The 14,092-nt window shown below is 34.7% G+C and overlaps 1 protein-coding gene across 9 annotated transcripts; it reads right to left on the bottom strand.

Annotated features, from left to right (window-relative positions):
• Positions 1–5,612: 5,612 nt before the first annotated feature.
• On the bottom strand, positions 5,613–12,661 carry LOC105126378 (MATE efflux family protein). Of its 9 annotated transcripts, none has more exons than XR_842412.1 (15): positions 12,092–12,661; positions 11,362–12,011; positions 10,824–10,945; positions 9,430–9,639; positions 9,133–9,323; positions 8,856–8,991; positions 8,620–8,716; positions 8,422–8,522; positions 8,054–8,217; positions 7,133–7,204; positions 6,936–7,052; positions 6,739–6,834; positions 6,276–6,397; positions 5,984–6,100; positions 5,613–5,898 (listed from the first exon to the last, which is right to left on the bottom strand). XR_842412.1 is itself a non-coding variant. In XM_011027229.1 (14 exons), the coding sequence occupies exons 1-14, from the start codon at positions 11,436–11,438 to the stop codon at positions 5,859–5,861; spliced, it is 1,551 nt and encodes a 516-aa protein (XP_011025531.1). In that variant the 5' UTR covers positions 11,439–12,379; the 3' UTR covers positions 5,613–5,858. The 9 variants fall into 9 exon arrangements, 1 of the variants encoding a protein (XP_011025531.1); XR_842417.1 differs by having other exon boundaries at positions 11,362–11,508; positions 12,386–12,661; XR_842411.1 differs by having other exon boundaries at positions 11,362–11,577; positions 11,653–12,379.
• Positions 12,662–14,092: the final 1,431 nt, after the last annotated feature.

Below are 14,092 nucleotides of genomic sequence, written 5' to 3'. Positions count from 1 at the left end.
AACCTAAAGATCTATGATTGAAATATCAATTTTATCATTTACGTAAAAAAAATAGTTGTCAAAAATTTCTATAAAAATTTAAATGAGATTCAATTGTCTATATTATTAACATTGAAAAATATAAAACAAACAATGAGTTTTTAAGATTTTAATTGAATTTTATTTTTCTACATGTTGGAAATAAAAGGATATATGTTGTGATTCATAAAATTATAGTTTTTGTATGACTTGGCCAATTAATTCATACAACTAGCTCAACCTGCTAATAGATCTAGCCATAAAATTGACAATAAAACTACATATTAAGTTATAGCACTTACAAAAAAACAACATGTTTAAAAATCACTATTTCAAAATGCGATAACTACCTTTCTATACTTAAAAATAATAATATATAGTAAGTATACCATGAATATATGAAAATATGTTATTTTATCTAATTCTTTTTAAATTATGTTATTCTACTAAAATTTTAAATTTACTGTGCCAATTTTAAAAATAATCCACGATTGGTTTCCATTCGGATGACAAGAAAGGATGACTGAAACGCCTTTAATATGAAATGCCCAAAAGATATGGTAATTATAAAGACCAATCATCGTTTAATTGCTCCAAGGAAAAGTAAGGCATCTTCAAAGATGCAATTCATCCATGATCTTGATGTGTATTAAAAGAGGGCCCCTCACGCGATGTGGAGGGGCACTTTTAAAAATCTATTTTTATTTAATTTTACAGTAATTAAAATAAATATTCATAAAAAATTTAACAACTTGATTTTTAAAGAAAAATTGTATTTTTCTCTCTCTAAAACTTCCCTTTTTTGTTATTGTATTTACTTTTATTTGCACACAAGCATGTCTTTTATATATATATATATCAGCAACATGGTTTCCTGAATAAAAACTTAATACAATTAAAATAAATAGTAATAAGAATTCAAATATTTAGATTAAGGAAAGAGAAAAATTTAATCACAACTCCCTTTCTTTATTCATATATTTATTTTTTGTTTTGATAAGAACATAAAAAAAAACATTGTTTTTAAAATAAAAACTTAAAATGATTTGAAAAGCAAGTTTCAATTAAAAAAACCATGTTTTAATGATTTTCAATGAAAAAAAATAAAATAATAATTAATTTGATAACTTTATATAAAAATTAAAAAAATAAATATTTTATTCTTATTTAATATTCTTGATAGTTTTTTTTTCATATTATTATTATGTAATAATTCATAAAGTAACTGTTAATATTACATAAACATATTTAATTTTACTTGAAAAATATGGTATAATTGGATGCTTTTTTAGATACCATGTTAATAATTTTATTCAAAGATTTTATTTTAAAATATAAATAAATAAAACAACTAAATAAAAGAATGACCAAAAAATTCAAGTTTAGGTACGCCTAAACTTTGTAAGAAAAAACTAAGCACCCCAAACTCCAGGCCAACACACCTAGCCTATCCAAAAAGCTCAAGTGAATCTAAATTCTTACATTCAACCTCGTAACTCTCAAATTAGTTTAAAAAATATTTAAAAAAACATCATAAAAATTTCAATAATCTCATTTTCAACTTTATAGTATGCTCAAATTAGTCTAAAAGCTGAAAATTAAATCAAAACAAATTTCTTGGATTTTAATATACTTATATACTTATTTTCAGCATCATTAAAGACACAAATCATCTTTATAAGATTTTTTTTATATAAAAGGAATACATTAATATCAATATCAAGATTGACTTTTATTTTATAGATAGAATGTGGGTAATCAATTTTTTTTTCTATCTCCTCTCTTTTCAATAACTCTCTCTCTCTTTCTCTCTCCTCTCTCAAGTTTTAAAAACTCAAACACAAGGAAAGTGAAGTGTAAACATATTTTAAAAAAAAATAATTTTTTAATATATTTTTAATTAAAAAACACCTCATCAAATCGACACACATACAAGGAAGGAAACGTAACTCCTTCACCATCGTCCCAATCCCTTCGAGTTTGCATTTGGAAAGAACTAATGACTAAAAGAGGTTCACCATTACATAAGCTGTTATAGTTTTATCACTAAAAACATTATAGAATATGAAACTATACTATGGTACGTTAGTTACTTGTCAAAATACAACAGCCACAAATTATTACATGTTGGACGAGGTTTTCATAAAAAAAATTGCCTAATCAAAGCTTTACGTTCTATGAAAGCTTAATGCCAAACCGACCGATGCCATTTCAATCAAATTATACGAATATAGTTATCATGATGTCAATCACAAGAAAAAGTTTTCTTAACAGCAGAAAATCCAAATCAAACTTCTACAGAAACTAATAATCATTTCAAAAATCTGACTGGATGACAAATTTAATGCACTGATTAGATCATGACACATGAGTGTATGCTTCATCTTCATGATAATGTTATCATTGTACTTGAAGAAGAGGGACTTTGAGAAGAAATGAGAAGCTTGCATGTTCTTTCTATGTATAGAAGTTAACGTACGAGATCAGAAACAAGCAAGCTTGCAATTGTCCAATGAGAAGGAAAACGTGTGGAGAATTCCAAGCAAATATGAAGAAGAAAACGTTGATTAGATGATCGAAAGAGCAGTGAAGCATATCACTGTTTATGTTTACGCTCCCCTCTGTATTTGCTGGGTGCAATTTAAAGCTAAAACTAAATGAAAGAAAATCATACATCTTTCTTGCAAGATGCTTGTTATTTGTGTAAGGGTTAGGCAAATCATCAACCCCTGATATTCTATAGACATGGCTCGGAGGGCAATGATGTGTTTGTGTTTCGCAGATCATTAAGGGATAAGCACAAGCTTCACGCATTAAAACTTGATCCTTTAATCCCGATTTTTAACCTGGGAGATGAACTAGTGGATAGATTCCAATAATGGGTAAACTACCAGAAAGCAATTTTCCATATCCATGACATGTGATTAATTTGGCATCAATCAGTAAAGCACTCAAAGTAAAAAGGTCACAGAAGATTGCTAAAAAATAATGCACGAAATGAATAAATCATAAAGAATGTTAAGATATATGTACAACAGAAACTGTTCGTGTACCTCTGATGTCCCTGCAAGAGTATACGCACTTAAGTTGTGACTTAATACTTGTGACTTCCTGGATTGATTCTTGATCTCTTTCCAAATGCCCCAGGTTTATGGCATCTTAACCACGACCATGTGTTCCATAGCTAGTTATTATGGCATTCCAAGAGATGATGTTTTCTCTTTGGTAAGCTTTTCAAGATCTTTAAGCAGTTAGCATGCTACCACATCTTGTGTGCATTGTTATTATTGCATTTGCAAGAGACAAGTTCGAACCAGAAGGACAAAACCACCGTATTGTATAGCCATGCAATCATTGGCCTTAAGGCAGATTGGTGAGGTCGGTACATGTTGAGATAACATTTATGATTATGATCAAGATAGGTTCTACCTCCGAACCCAAACGGTTGAAAAAAGGACAAAGCTTCAATGGTTCGGTTGATTTTACGTAACTGGCAACCATAGCATTCCACGAGATCAAATCTCTAGGGAGACAGGCCTCAAAAAAACTTCTAGCTTTCAACTCACCACCAAAATTCCTGTTCATATCAGCGAGTGGGTGTCCAAGGATAGATTTATCTCAAATCCATGCTTTATCGCAAAACCATGAATGGATCGTCATATTTATAGACGTTTCATCTCCACCAATAGCTAGAAGAGATATCTTTGCATGGGAGTTCGGTTTGACTTGAGCTGCTCGCATGATTTGAAATAATTAGCCTCTCCCCTCGAGTTGTCACGGGCCAGTGCCAAGATCAAAGTGTTATATGAGATGACATCTACATCAGTACTCATCTCACCGAAAACCTTCTGTGCAGCTTCAACACTATTCAGATCTGTGTACATGCTCAAAATGGCATTTTCAACGGAAACATCCATTCTCATTTCACTCTTGAACGAGTGAGCATGCAAGCTTTCACCCCTTTTCAGGCCATCATCTAACTCTCGACACAAAGACAGCAAAGCAACGATGGTTCTTTCATCCAGGCTTATTTCTTCTTGCATTCTTTTAAAAACATCAATAGCTTCATAGAATCCAGGTTCAATATATGCACAAATCATAGAATTCCACAAGACGGCATCGCGAACTGTGGTGATATCAAATAACTTGCGTGCTAATACTGAACTCCCAACCTCATCATACATGTTAAAGCAATGCATTTACTATGAACAAATCATTATCATAGCTAAACTCGATAGCCATTTGATGTATTTGCATCCGAGATATCCAAATTCTGCATATGCTGAATCACAACCATTACTGTAACCAAATCAATCTTAGCCCCGTCCTCGAGCATCCGAACAATAAGCTCCAAAGCTTTCACCAAATCCCCTGAAGCAAAATATCCGGTGATCATTGCATTCCAACTCATTTCGCTTATCATAACCATCAAATCAAACACAAGACTCGAAACTCTCACTTCAAGATTCAAATAGAATCCAACCAAAGCAGTACCCAAGCGAGGATGCATATCAAAATATCCATTCCTCAAACAATACCCACGTACCTCCTTTACTAACCTCAATTCCAACACCCCTTCACACGCCAGAAGCAGTGCAACCAAAGTACGTGAATTTAGTTCAAACCCAGAAATCATTGCACTCCACAAAACCAAAACTCAGTGAGTCATTTTATCAAACAATCAGTTAGCTTCTTCAAGTAACCCAGATTTACAACAAAAATCAACAAGAGCTGTCCCAACTCGAACATCTTCTCTCAATTTAGCACCCTCAATACCAGAACGTATCTTTTTGCCTCTCTCAACAGCATTCAGCCTCGTGCGTGCAAGCCTTGAAAATGAGAGGCAGGGTGGTTTTATCTTGTGAAAACGCCAAGAGATTCCATTTGGGTATACTTAGAAAGAATGGCATAGTCATTTTTGAGCTTGGCATGGCTTTTCATGATTGCATTCCAGTTCCTTTTACGGTCTGTTTTGATGTTGGTTTGTTCGGGTACAAGAGAGAGGCATGGCTTTTCATGATTGCATTCCAGTTTCGGGTACAAGAGAGGTTGATGTTGGTTTGTTCGGGTACAAGAGAGAGGTCTTCACTTTGAGTTTTTAAAGAGAGAGCGTCCATTATCATAACAGGCTGAGGTGGTTTACTTCTGGCGGGTAAAAGAGGAAGATAACGGATACCGTGCTTTAAATGGGTCGTTACTGACCGTCAATTGTTCTGTTGCCTTTCAAGTTATCAACACATTCATGACCAGTCGTTCAAACATAAAAGCCACAGTGGTTTAACAAGAAAGAAATTCATGCAACATGCTAGCTCCTACTATCACTCTCAATTTGGCTGCTTGCCTTACCTCCTAAACAGCTTGAAATTTAGAAACTTGAAAATGCTATTGCGTAATGGCTATTCCTTGATCTTTTCTTCCTCTTTTTTAGCCAACATTCGTCTATATATATATATATATATATAGATATAGCTGGGAAACTTCAATATGGAACTTTTTTCTACTTCGAATCTGACAGTTTACCATCTTCAAAGTACTTTGTCTTCTGATATCCTCAGATGGTTGTTTGGTTACATATCTTCTTTGCGTACAGAATATTTTTAAAATTGATATTATTTCATCGCTTGAGTAAAAATTAAAATTCATCCTATCTACTTTACAGAGGATGAAAGGAATATAACAAGGTCTTACACGTCATGCCATTTAACCTGAAACAACCAACCAAAGAAGGCAGGGAAATTTTTTGTAGAATCAAAATGTTTTGCATGTGACTGTGGTGACTGATTAAGTTGCAGGTTCTTAATATGCTTGCAACGCTATTAGTTCAAAGAATAGACAAGCTGCTACAAATTCACGAGGAAGTTCCAGGGTCCTGTTCCTATCCTGCAAATTCACAAGCTCAAAGGTTAGAATGTTATCAAGAGTTGTTAACTCTGCTTCTTAAAAAACAAATCACAAAGAAAATAACCTGACAGAATCACAGTTTGACAGGTTCTTAACATGGCTGCAACGCTACTAGTTCAAAGAATAGACAAGCTGCTACAAATTCCTGAGGAAGTTCCAGGGTCCTGTTCCTGTTCCTATCCTGCAAATTCAGAAGCTCAAAGATTAGAATGTTATCAGGAGTTGTTAACTCTGTTTCTTAAAACTCTGTTTTCAAGAGTTGATAATGATTTTAACTTCGGCCTTTCAACTTACACAAATAGAATCGCACAGGAAAAACGGCAGGAAAATGTTGGTAATAAATTAATAGTAATTACCTCCAAAAGCCAGCTAATGCACGAAGACTCATGTATATTGTCAGAGCAACCCAGATTCCAATGAACTTGTGACTAGAGGAGAGGAGAAACAAACATAGGATGCTAACAATGGCCACCATTACCTGGATAAGAACATGTCAATGCTAATTTCTCAGCCAAGAAAGTAATGCTAACAGTGGCAACCAGAAGTTTTATGCTTTTGTTAGATTTCTGTGCGTGCTCCCCCTTCATTTTTGTTTTTCCACTTTTAATTACATTTTAGAATAATAATATTCTCCTAACGTATAGAAGTCAGATGGATTGTTTCCACCCGATTAGTCCAGCATAGGGAACAAGAGAAAGCACGACCCAATGACCCAGTTCTTCCTTCCAAAAAAATCTCATGAAGAGAGCAAGTGATTTCATAGTTGATTAAAAGAACCCCAAGTAAACCTTAATTGTACATAAGAGAACAGAGACTTTCCATAGAGTAGGCAGAGTATGCGAAATCAGATGCTCCAAAGTTGACACCATCAAAAACAAATGCCAAGGCATTGATGGGTTGAGTACCTGCAACAAACTGATATGGAGGAAAATTTATTAACTAACTCCAGGATTATCTGGGGTTGAGCAGAGTGGAAGTAGTAATTTTCTCTTTTTTGTTGCAGAAAATGGAGATACCGGAATGCCTATACTAATCATGTGGAGGACATCAGCATCACTTGTGAATAATCTTGCTCCAAATCTCAATCCAAGTCCAAGGACAGCAGCAAGCATCAAACCCAAAAGTAATCCCAACTGCAGGCAAAATCCATCACAGATTTAGAGAAAAGTTGACTATCATAAATACTTAAGAAGTCATTTCATTTATGCCGCACCTGCAATACTCGAGTTGCAGTAGCTGTTGCCTTTTCATAGTCCTTTCTGGCAAATGCACTTGCAAGTATTGCCTGGGATTAAAAGATGGAAAAAATAAAATAAAGAATGTACCATAAACTATGGCAGCAATAATTTCTAATGCTATTTCGCAGCTAAAGACACAAATAGCCTAACAATTGTAAATAAACCCAAAAAGAAACATTTTGGGGTCAACATAAAATGCAACTTTTTGGGGAAGGATCATGTAGTTGATTTCGATCTCGTTTGAAATACTGAATGAAAGTTAGGGACTAGGCAGTATGCAAATGCTGTGAGAAAGCAAATTGAATGCATTTGGGAGATTTTGGAACACTGCAGATACAAAATCTGTGCACATTGTCTCTGCTCTTCATTCACTCTAAAAATCTCGAATTTTTTATAAAGCAAACTAAACTACAGTGATTTTACTAAATGTCCCTTTTGCAGGTTCTTATGGCATTGGCATGTTAGCAAGCAATTAGTGTCCAAGAAAATAGTAGAACATGTTGGAGTTCAATATCAACTAGGATTTAGGTTAAAAGGATTTAGAGTTTGCAAGAGTTCTAATTTTGTTAAAACTCTACAATATTAAAATTATTATCTATTAGAATTTTATCATTGTTAGGAGTTAGCTAGTTGATTAGTTTTCATCTTAGTTAGATAAGGATAAAAGTTTTAGTCTAAGTAGGACTTGTAAGGCTATATATAGCCATTAAACATTCAAAATTATAAATAAAAAAGCATATGAAAATAATAAAGTGAAAGTGTTAGCTGCTGTGTTTTTCTCTTTCTTAGAGAAAAACCAAGTGAGTTCTGTTCCACAGAACATCTCTGAGAAGACAAGAGTGAATATTATCACACTAGTAGTTGAAGTCAATGAAGAAGCAAAACCATTTTCTAACCTGCCCAGCAACAGCCAATCCATCAGCAAGAAGAGATGTGGCCAACCAAACCTGCAAGCAGACCTGAAATGCTGCCATTGATGTTGATCCTTGTCGCGCAGCTAATGATGCAGAAAGAGTAACACAGAATGTCACAGCTACTACCCTCATCAATAATAAAAGTCCTGGAGGTCGAGTACAAAATACAAAAGATGTCAAAAACATTTTGATTAAAACACAAACCAAATTCGTGATATTTGTATTTTGATGCACATAGTAAAGAAACTCTGGGCCACAGATTATGTCAAAGGTATACATGTTAGAAATGAGTTGAATGAATTACTTTCTATCTGTTTAATCTATAAGTATAACAGTCACATGCTACTCACCATTTCTAAGAAATTGACCCAGCCGCAGGTGTTTGATACTAGGAGGTAAGAGATCAACTTGTTTCATCAATCTCCACAAGAGTATAACTGAAATCAGGTATCTGTAATCACCATACATATATAAAGATAAGTTGGAAGCTACAAGATAAAGTTACTCTAAGATTTCTGTATTTTGCTTGGAGAGTAAATTTAACTTACTGGGATAATACGTGGGCGATGGCTGCACCCCTGACACCCAGGCCAAAAACAAACATAAATATAGGGTCTAACATGATGTTTGTTACATCTCCAGCCACTATAAAATTGGATTAGATAAAAATAGGTATTAGAATGAGGTTATATAAACAAATTAAAAAACAAAATCTGACTTATCTCATGTCAAAAAAATAAAAATCACATGATAACTGAAACTAATTAAATTCCATTAGGTGTACCAGTGGCATATAAAGGAGTTTTTGTGTCCTTGAATCCACGGAAAACCCCTTGCATGGCCAAGGAAAGGAGAACTGCAGGAGCACCAAGCGATCTTAAAGTCAGGTACTGTTGTGCAGGGCCCAGCATAGGGGAATCCTGTAAAGGCAAAAAAATAATTCTGTTATTGATCTGCTCAAAGTAATAGATACTGACATTTAGAAGAAGAAGACCGATTTGACAAGAAATATGTTAGTGGAGAGTGCTGAGATCTCATGCTTGCACAGCAGAAGTGCTTACAGAACCAACTCCCATGAAGTTTAATAGTTGTTTTGCTCCAGATACGAGGAATATAGCTTGGATAAGGCCTAGAATTGCCCCAATAACCAATGCAGATGAGGCTGATGGGATGCACCTTCTCTCATTCTCAATCTTATCAATTCCAAAGCTGCTAACAGGTGATTTTGCCTTGTATGGACCTTCTGCAGAATCTGATAGAATATGTTGAAACAAAAAAATATTGAGAACTTGTATAAACTCAAATGTTTGGTCTTTAATAAGCACAAACTGAAAAGAGCAGGACATGGGATACAGTACAATTTTGCGGTATCAACTCTTTGTTCTCACTGTTCATAGTAGAACCTGTTTCCAAGGATTCACTATCTTCTTCTTCAGGGCTGACTCTTCCTATAGCATCTTCTTCCGCAACAAAAGAAGTTGTGACACTGACAAGAGGGAATATTGCAATTCTTGATACTTGATTAAATAGAGCAATAGAAACTCCAACAGCAGCAAGTTCTACTGGACCTGAATGATTATGAGAAACAAGGGGGAAGTGCTATCATCCAAAAGATAAAAAACAAAGTCAAAATATAAACTTTCTCAAGATGAAAGAATAGGTAGAGAGAACATAATCTGATTTTACAACCAAAAACATGCAAACTTGTTTACATTCATAAATGTAACGGTCTGGCTCCACTTGCCATATATTGTCTGCTTGGGGCCTTACGGTCCTCACGGTTTTGTTCCTGATGACGTGAGCCCATATTTGAGTGTTTACATTCATAAATGTAACGGTCTGGCCCCACTTGCCATATATTGTATTTGCCATATATTGTCTGCTTAGGGCCTTACGGTCCTCACGGTTTTGTTTCTGATGACGTAAGCCCACATTTGAGCCTAACGCCCCAAAACGTGTATGACAAATTAGCAACCAACACTTTTAATAAGGCTAGCTACCAATCCCTCACTCGTCAATGTGAGATATGACAATCCACCCCTTTTAAGGAGCCCGACGACCCCGTCAACACAACTAGACAGCTAATGAGGTTGGCTCTGATACCAAATGTAATAGCCCAACCTAACTTGCTATATATTGTTCGCTTTGGGCCTTACGGCCCTCACAGTTTTGTTCCTAATGACGCGAGCCCATATCTAAGCCTGACGCCTCAAAACATGTATGACAAGTTAACAACTAGCACTCTTAATAAGGCTAGCTATCAATCCCTCACTCACTGATTTGGTATATGATAATAATTGTAATATCCCATATCGGTGGGTGAGAACCTAAGCGAGGGTCTTATATGAGCATGCTCACCTTAACTAGTAAAATTTATTTTTGAGTCATACGTAGCTGACAAGAACAAATCCATGAGGCCCTATGGGTCAAAGCGGATAATATCTTGCTAGTGAAGTAGGGTGTTACAATAAAATCAGCCAATATAACACTTTGCATTTTCAAGTATGAATCACATTTTTATCAAAAGCTACTTTACCATTCCACATGGAAAAAAGCGATGGCTTGAGCTTGTTACATGTCCAAGAATATGGAGGCATGCCATGCAGCCAAGACATGCAAATATTTAATAGGCAACGGATAAGCTATCAAATTTATTCATATTGTCTATATAGCACACTCCAGAAAGAATCACTTCAATTTGAAAACAGATTAGAAAAAAAAAAAAAGACACTTGCATGATCAGAAGGAATACCTATTTGGCCGATAAATGCTGTGTCAACCAGAGAGGCTATTGGGTCGGCTGTCAAAGCCAAAGCCGCAGGAAATGCTATTTGTGCTATTTCTAACCCAAGTTCATCCAATTTAAGAACATATCTGCCCATAATATAGAAGAATAATATAAATTATTTAAAAATCTCTTAAGAGAAGGAGGTAAAGGGTCATATGACAACTTAAAATTCCAATGATGCGAAGGAAAATGAAAAAAGTAAGCATTGATTTTATCAAGGACTCCGAATCGAGCATTTGCTAGAATATCCATTTAATGATTTTTGAAGGAAAAAGAAAAGGGGCAGCCTGCTGAATGAAGATGGTATTTTGCAAGGAAGCACAAATGAGCCAACTCGACTGCACCAGCAAAACGGTGGAAAATACAAATTTTTTTGTCAAAGCATTTACACGCCAACTCTTTGATTAAAGATTGTTTTGGTTTCATAATGGCATCACTGAAATAGTACATATTAAGGATAGTTTTGGTTTCAATTTTTTTAAACTGAAACAACAATATATACCTGACATCTTTAAAGAAAATGCAAATAGGAGTTCTCTTCGCGTCCATCGGAGGATATGAATCATCTTCATCAGCCATCGATGGGAAACTCAGATCACTAAATTGCCTTTCAGAAGAAGTTGCTAAACTGTGGGTTACAACTTAGAATCTGTACACAGGAAGCAGATTAAAGAAGTGTTGTCATGAGGAAGTATATCTCGCAAATTGAGCCCCAAACCTGCAGAGTCTATCATTTAGTTCATGTTGATTAATTGCTTGACAAATGACAGCCTATAACATTAAATCAACCCACCATATTCAGTAGTGCCAAGTGGAAGCAAGGATTCACTAGGAAATTAAAGCAGACAACTGGACTGCAGTGGACAATTAAGAACAGAACAGTGTAGAAATGAAAAAAAAACAACCACTGAAAGAAACAAGTGCAACTTTGAAATTTGGATTTAATTTATATTCTTCCAAATCAGGTATCAAATATCAAAATCAAAATTGAATTTTCCACTTCGCTCATACGAACTGTATAGCCTGGAAGCCTTAGAAGCCATGAAGTTTCCTCTAGGTCAGACTTTAACGAGCATGGAAACCTCATAATCAAACCATCAAAATCATGCTTCAATCTCATAGTCAAAGGGAAAGAAACGTCCCTGAGCTTTCCTAGGTAGGCAAAGAAATATGGATACATCAGACATCATACATGTGTTACTTGAAGACATTTGAGTTTGAAACCTCCTCACCATAAAAACCAAACCATCCACGAATTCAAAGCTTAAAATAAAAGAAGGCAGCGAAAACTCAATATCTCAGCAAGAAATTCAGAAAGAATGGAGACCCTCTAGGCCAAAGTGATGGATTGCATTTTCCAGAACCTAACTCGGAGCTCTTAAATTCTAACGCAAAGTCAAGTCCTGGAAGAGGGTCTTCGTATCTCACTATGATGAAGAATTTTCGAACATAGAATAATCTGGCACTGGTCCCATGTGATGTTCCCACATGGAAACCTCAGAAAACTATGAAAATAAAAGACTCACCAGCCTTAAGCTCTAGAACAAAAACAGCACTGTCTTTCGTTATCACTGACACTAGGAACTAGAAAAGCAAACGTTTCAACCTCAGCCTCAAAACCAAGTGCATGACTTGAGAGAGAGAGAGCTTTTCGTGGTCACCAAAGAGCCCAATTATTATTAGTAGTAGTCACATACTAGGAGAGGGCCCTCCATTGAATGAAAAGCAGCAGGTTTTGAAGTGGAACAGACGAGAGAACAAGAGTCAGACTCGGTATCAGATTCAAGAACAAGAAATTTTAGCTTTGCATTAAAGTCTCCACTGCATGCATAGGAATGGCTACCAAATGTCCAAGCGACGTGAGTGCCGTGGAAAATCAGATTCTCTTTTAGATGAAGGTCGGGCACCGCGTTCTATAAAATTTTAAATTTTTTTAAAAGTATTTAATTTTTTTATGTTTTTAAATAAAAAAATATTTTAAAAAATAAACGAAACATACTATCAAATGCACACAAAAAAAAACGATTCACTGTTTTATAACATCTGTACGGTTTTCTGTAATTTTTGTTTGCGTTGATAAATTTGAGTGAAGGGGGATATGATCCGATGAACCTTGGCCACCAAACCAAATACCTTTACTAATTGGAGGCACAATTTCCTTCCCTGAAATCAAATTAGAGTAATCATGCAAATTTTTTTTTCCAACTTCTCTTGTCTACTACTTGGGTTTGTTAGGTTGGAATTATTAGCAAACGAAGAGTTATAATCCTTAATTACTAGAGTAAGAAATGATGTTAGTTGAGCTACATTAGATTGAACATATTAACATTAACATATTAAAACAAAATTAATTTCATTTTTCATTACTCCACAAACTATAATTTATTAGAGTTTTTTTTTAATATCAAGTCTAATAAAAATTAAATTTTTTAATTTATTTTTTATAATGTTGTTTTGATCTCATGATTTAAATTTTGAATTAAACCGTTAAAATTTTAAATTAAACAGTTTAACAATATAATATAATAATGGTTATTATGCCCACACTTGTAATTCTTTGATTGAATTTATGGAATATTTCTATTATTGAGTTTATTATATGCATGAAGTACACGTATATTTTTTTTTCTATAACGTTTATAGAGATGGTCACATAAATTACTAGAGAAGCATTAACAAATCATTAACCTCCACCAATTTTACGAATTATTCAATGAAATCGGACTTAGACATACCAATACTTACCAATATCACACAAATTTGTCTAAGTATTCTATTATATCTTGTCTTTATTTCATCTACTTCAAAATAATAACCTACCACCACCTCGATGTGCGCATATTTTTTTTATGAGGCTGGAAAACTAATCCAGCATTATAACCGAAGTCAAGTGGCTAATAAAGAAGATACCCTCACTGTTTCACCTTTATATTGTGATTGGCTAGTGGGGATCTAAGGTATACTCCTCTTATCTCAAGAAAAAACAATGGGTCATAGATTGTTTTTTTTCCCCTTTTCTTTTCCTTTTAATTTTAGTAGATTGGAGTTTCCATGGCCAAGTAAACACACATATAAAAGAGATTCACGCCTAAAAGAATATGCCCTTTGCTTAGGGGCATCAAATCAGCTGCTTCATGACGTCTGAGTTGCTTATAGGCCGGCCCAAAGGCTTCGATCCACATGGGATGAAACCTGTGCCACCGAGAAAGGAGAATCTCAGCTCGCCTGGAATC

Source organism: Populus euphratica, unplaced genomic scaffold (genome assembly GCF_000495115.2).
Source record: "Populus euphratica unplaced genomic scaffold, PopEup_1.0 scaffold78.1, whole genome shotgun sequence".
Lineage (NCBI taxonomy): Eukaryota > Viridiplantae > Streptophyta > Magnoliopsida > Malpighiales > Salicaceae > Populus > Populus euphratica.
The sequence above is the reverse complement of the archived record's forward strand: the minus strand, read 5'-3'. Positions and strand labels throughout refer to the sequence as shown.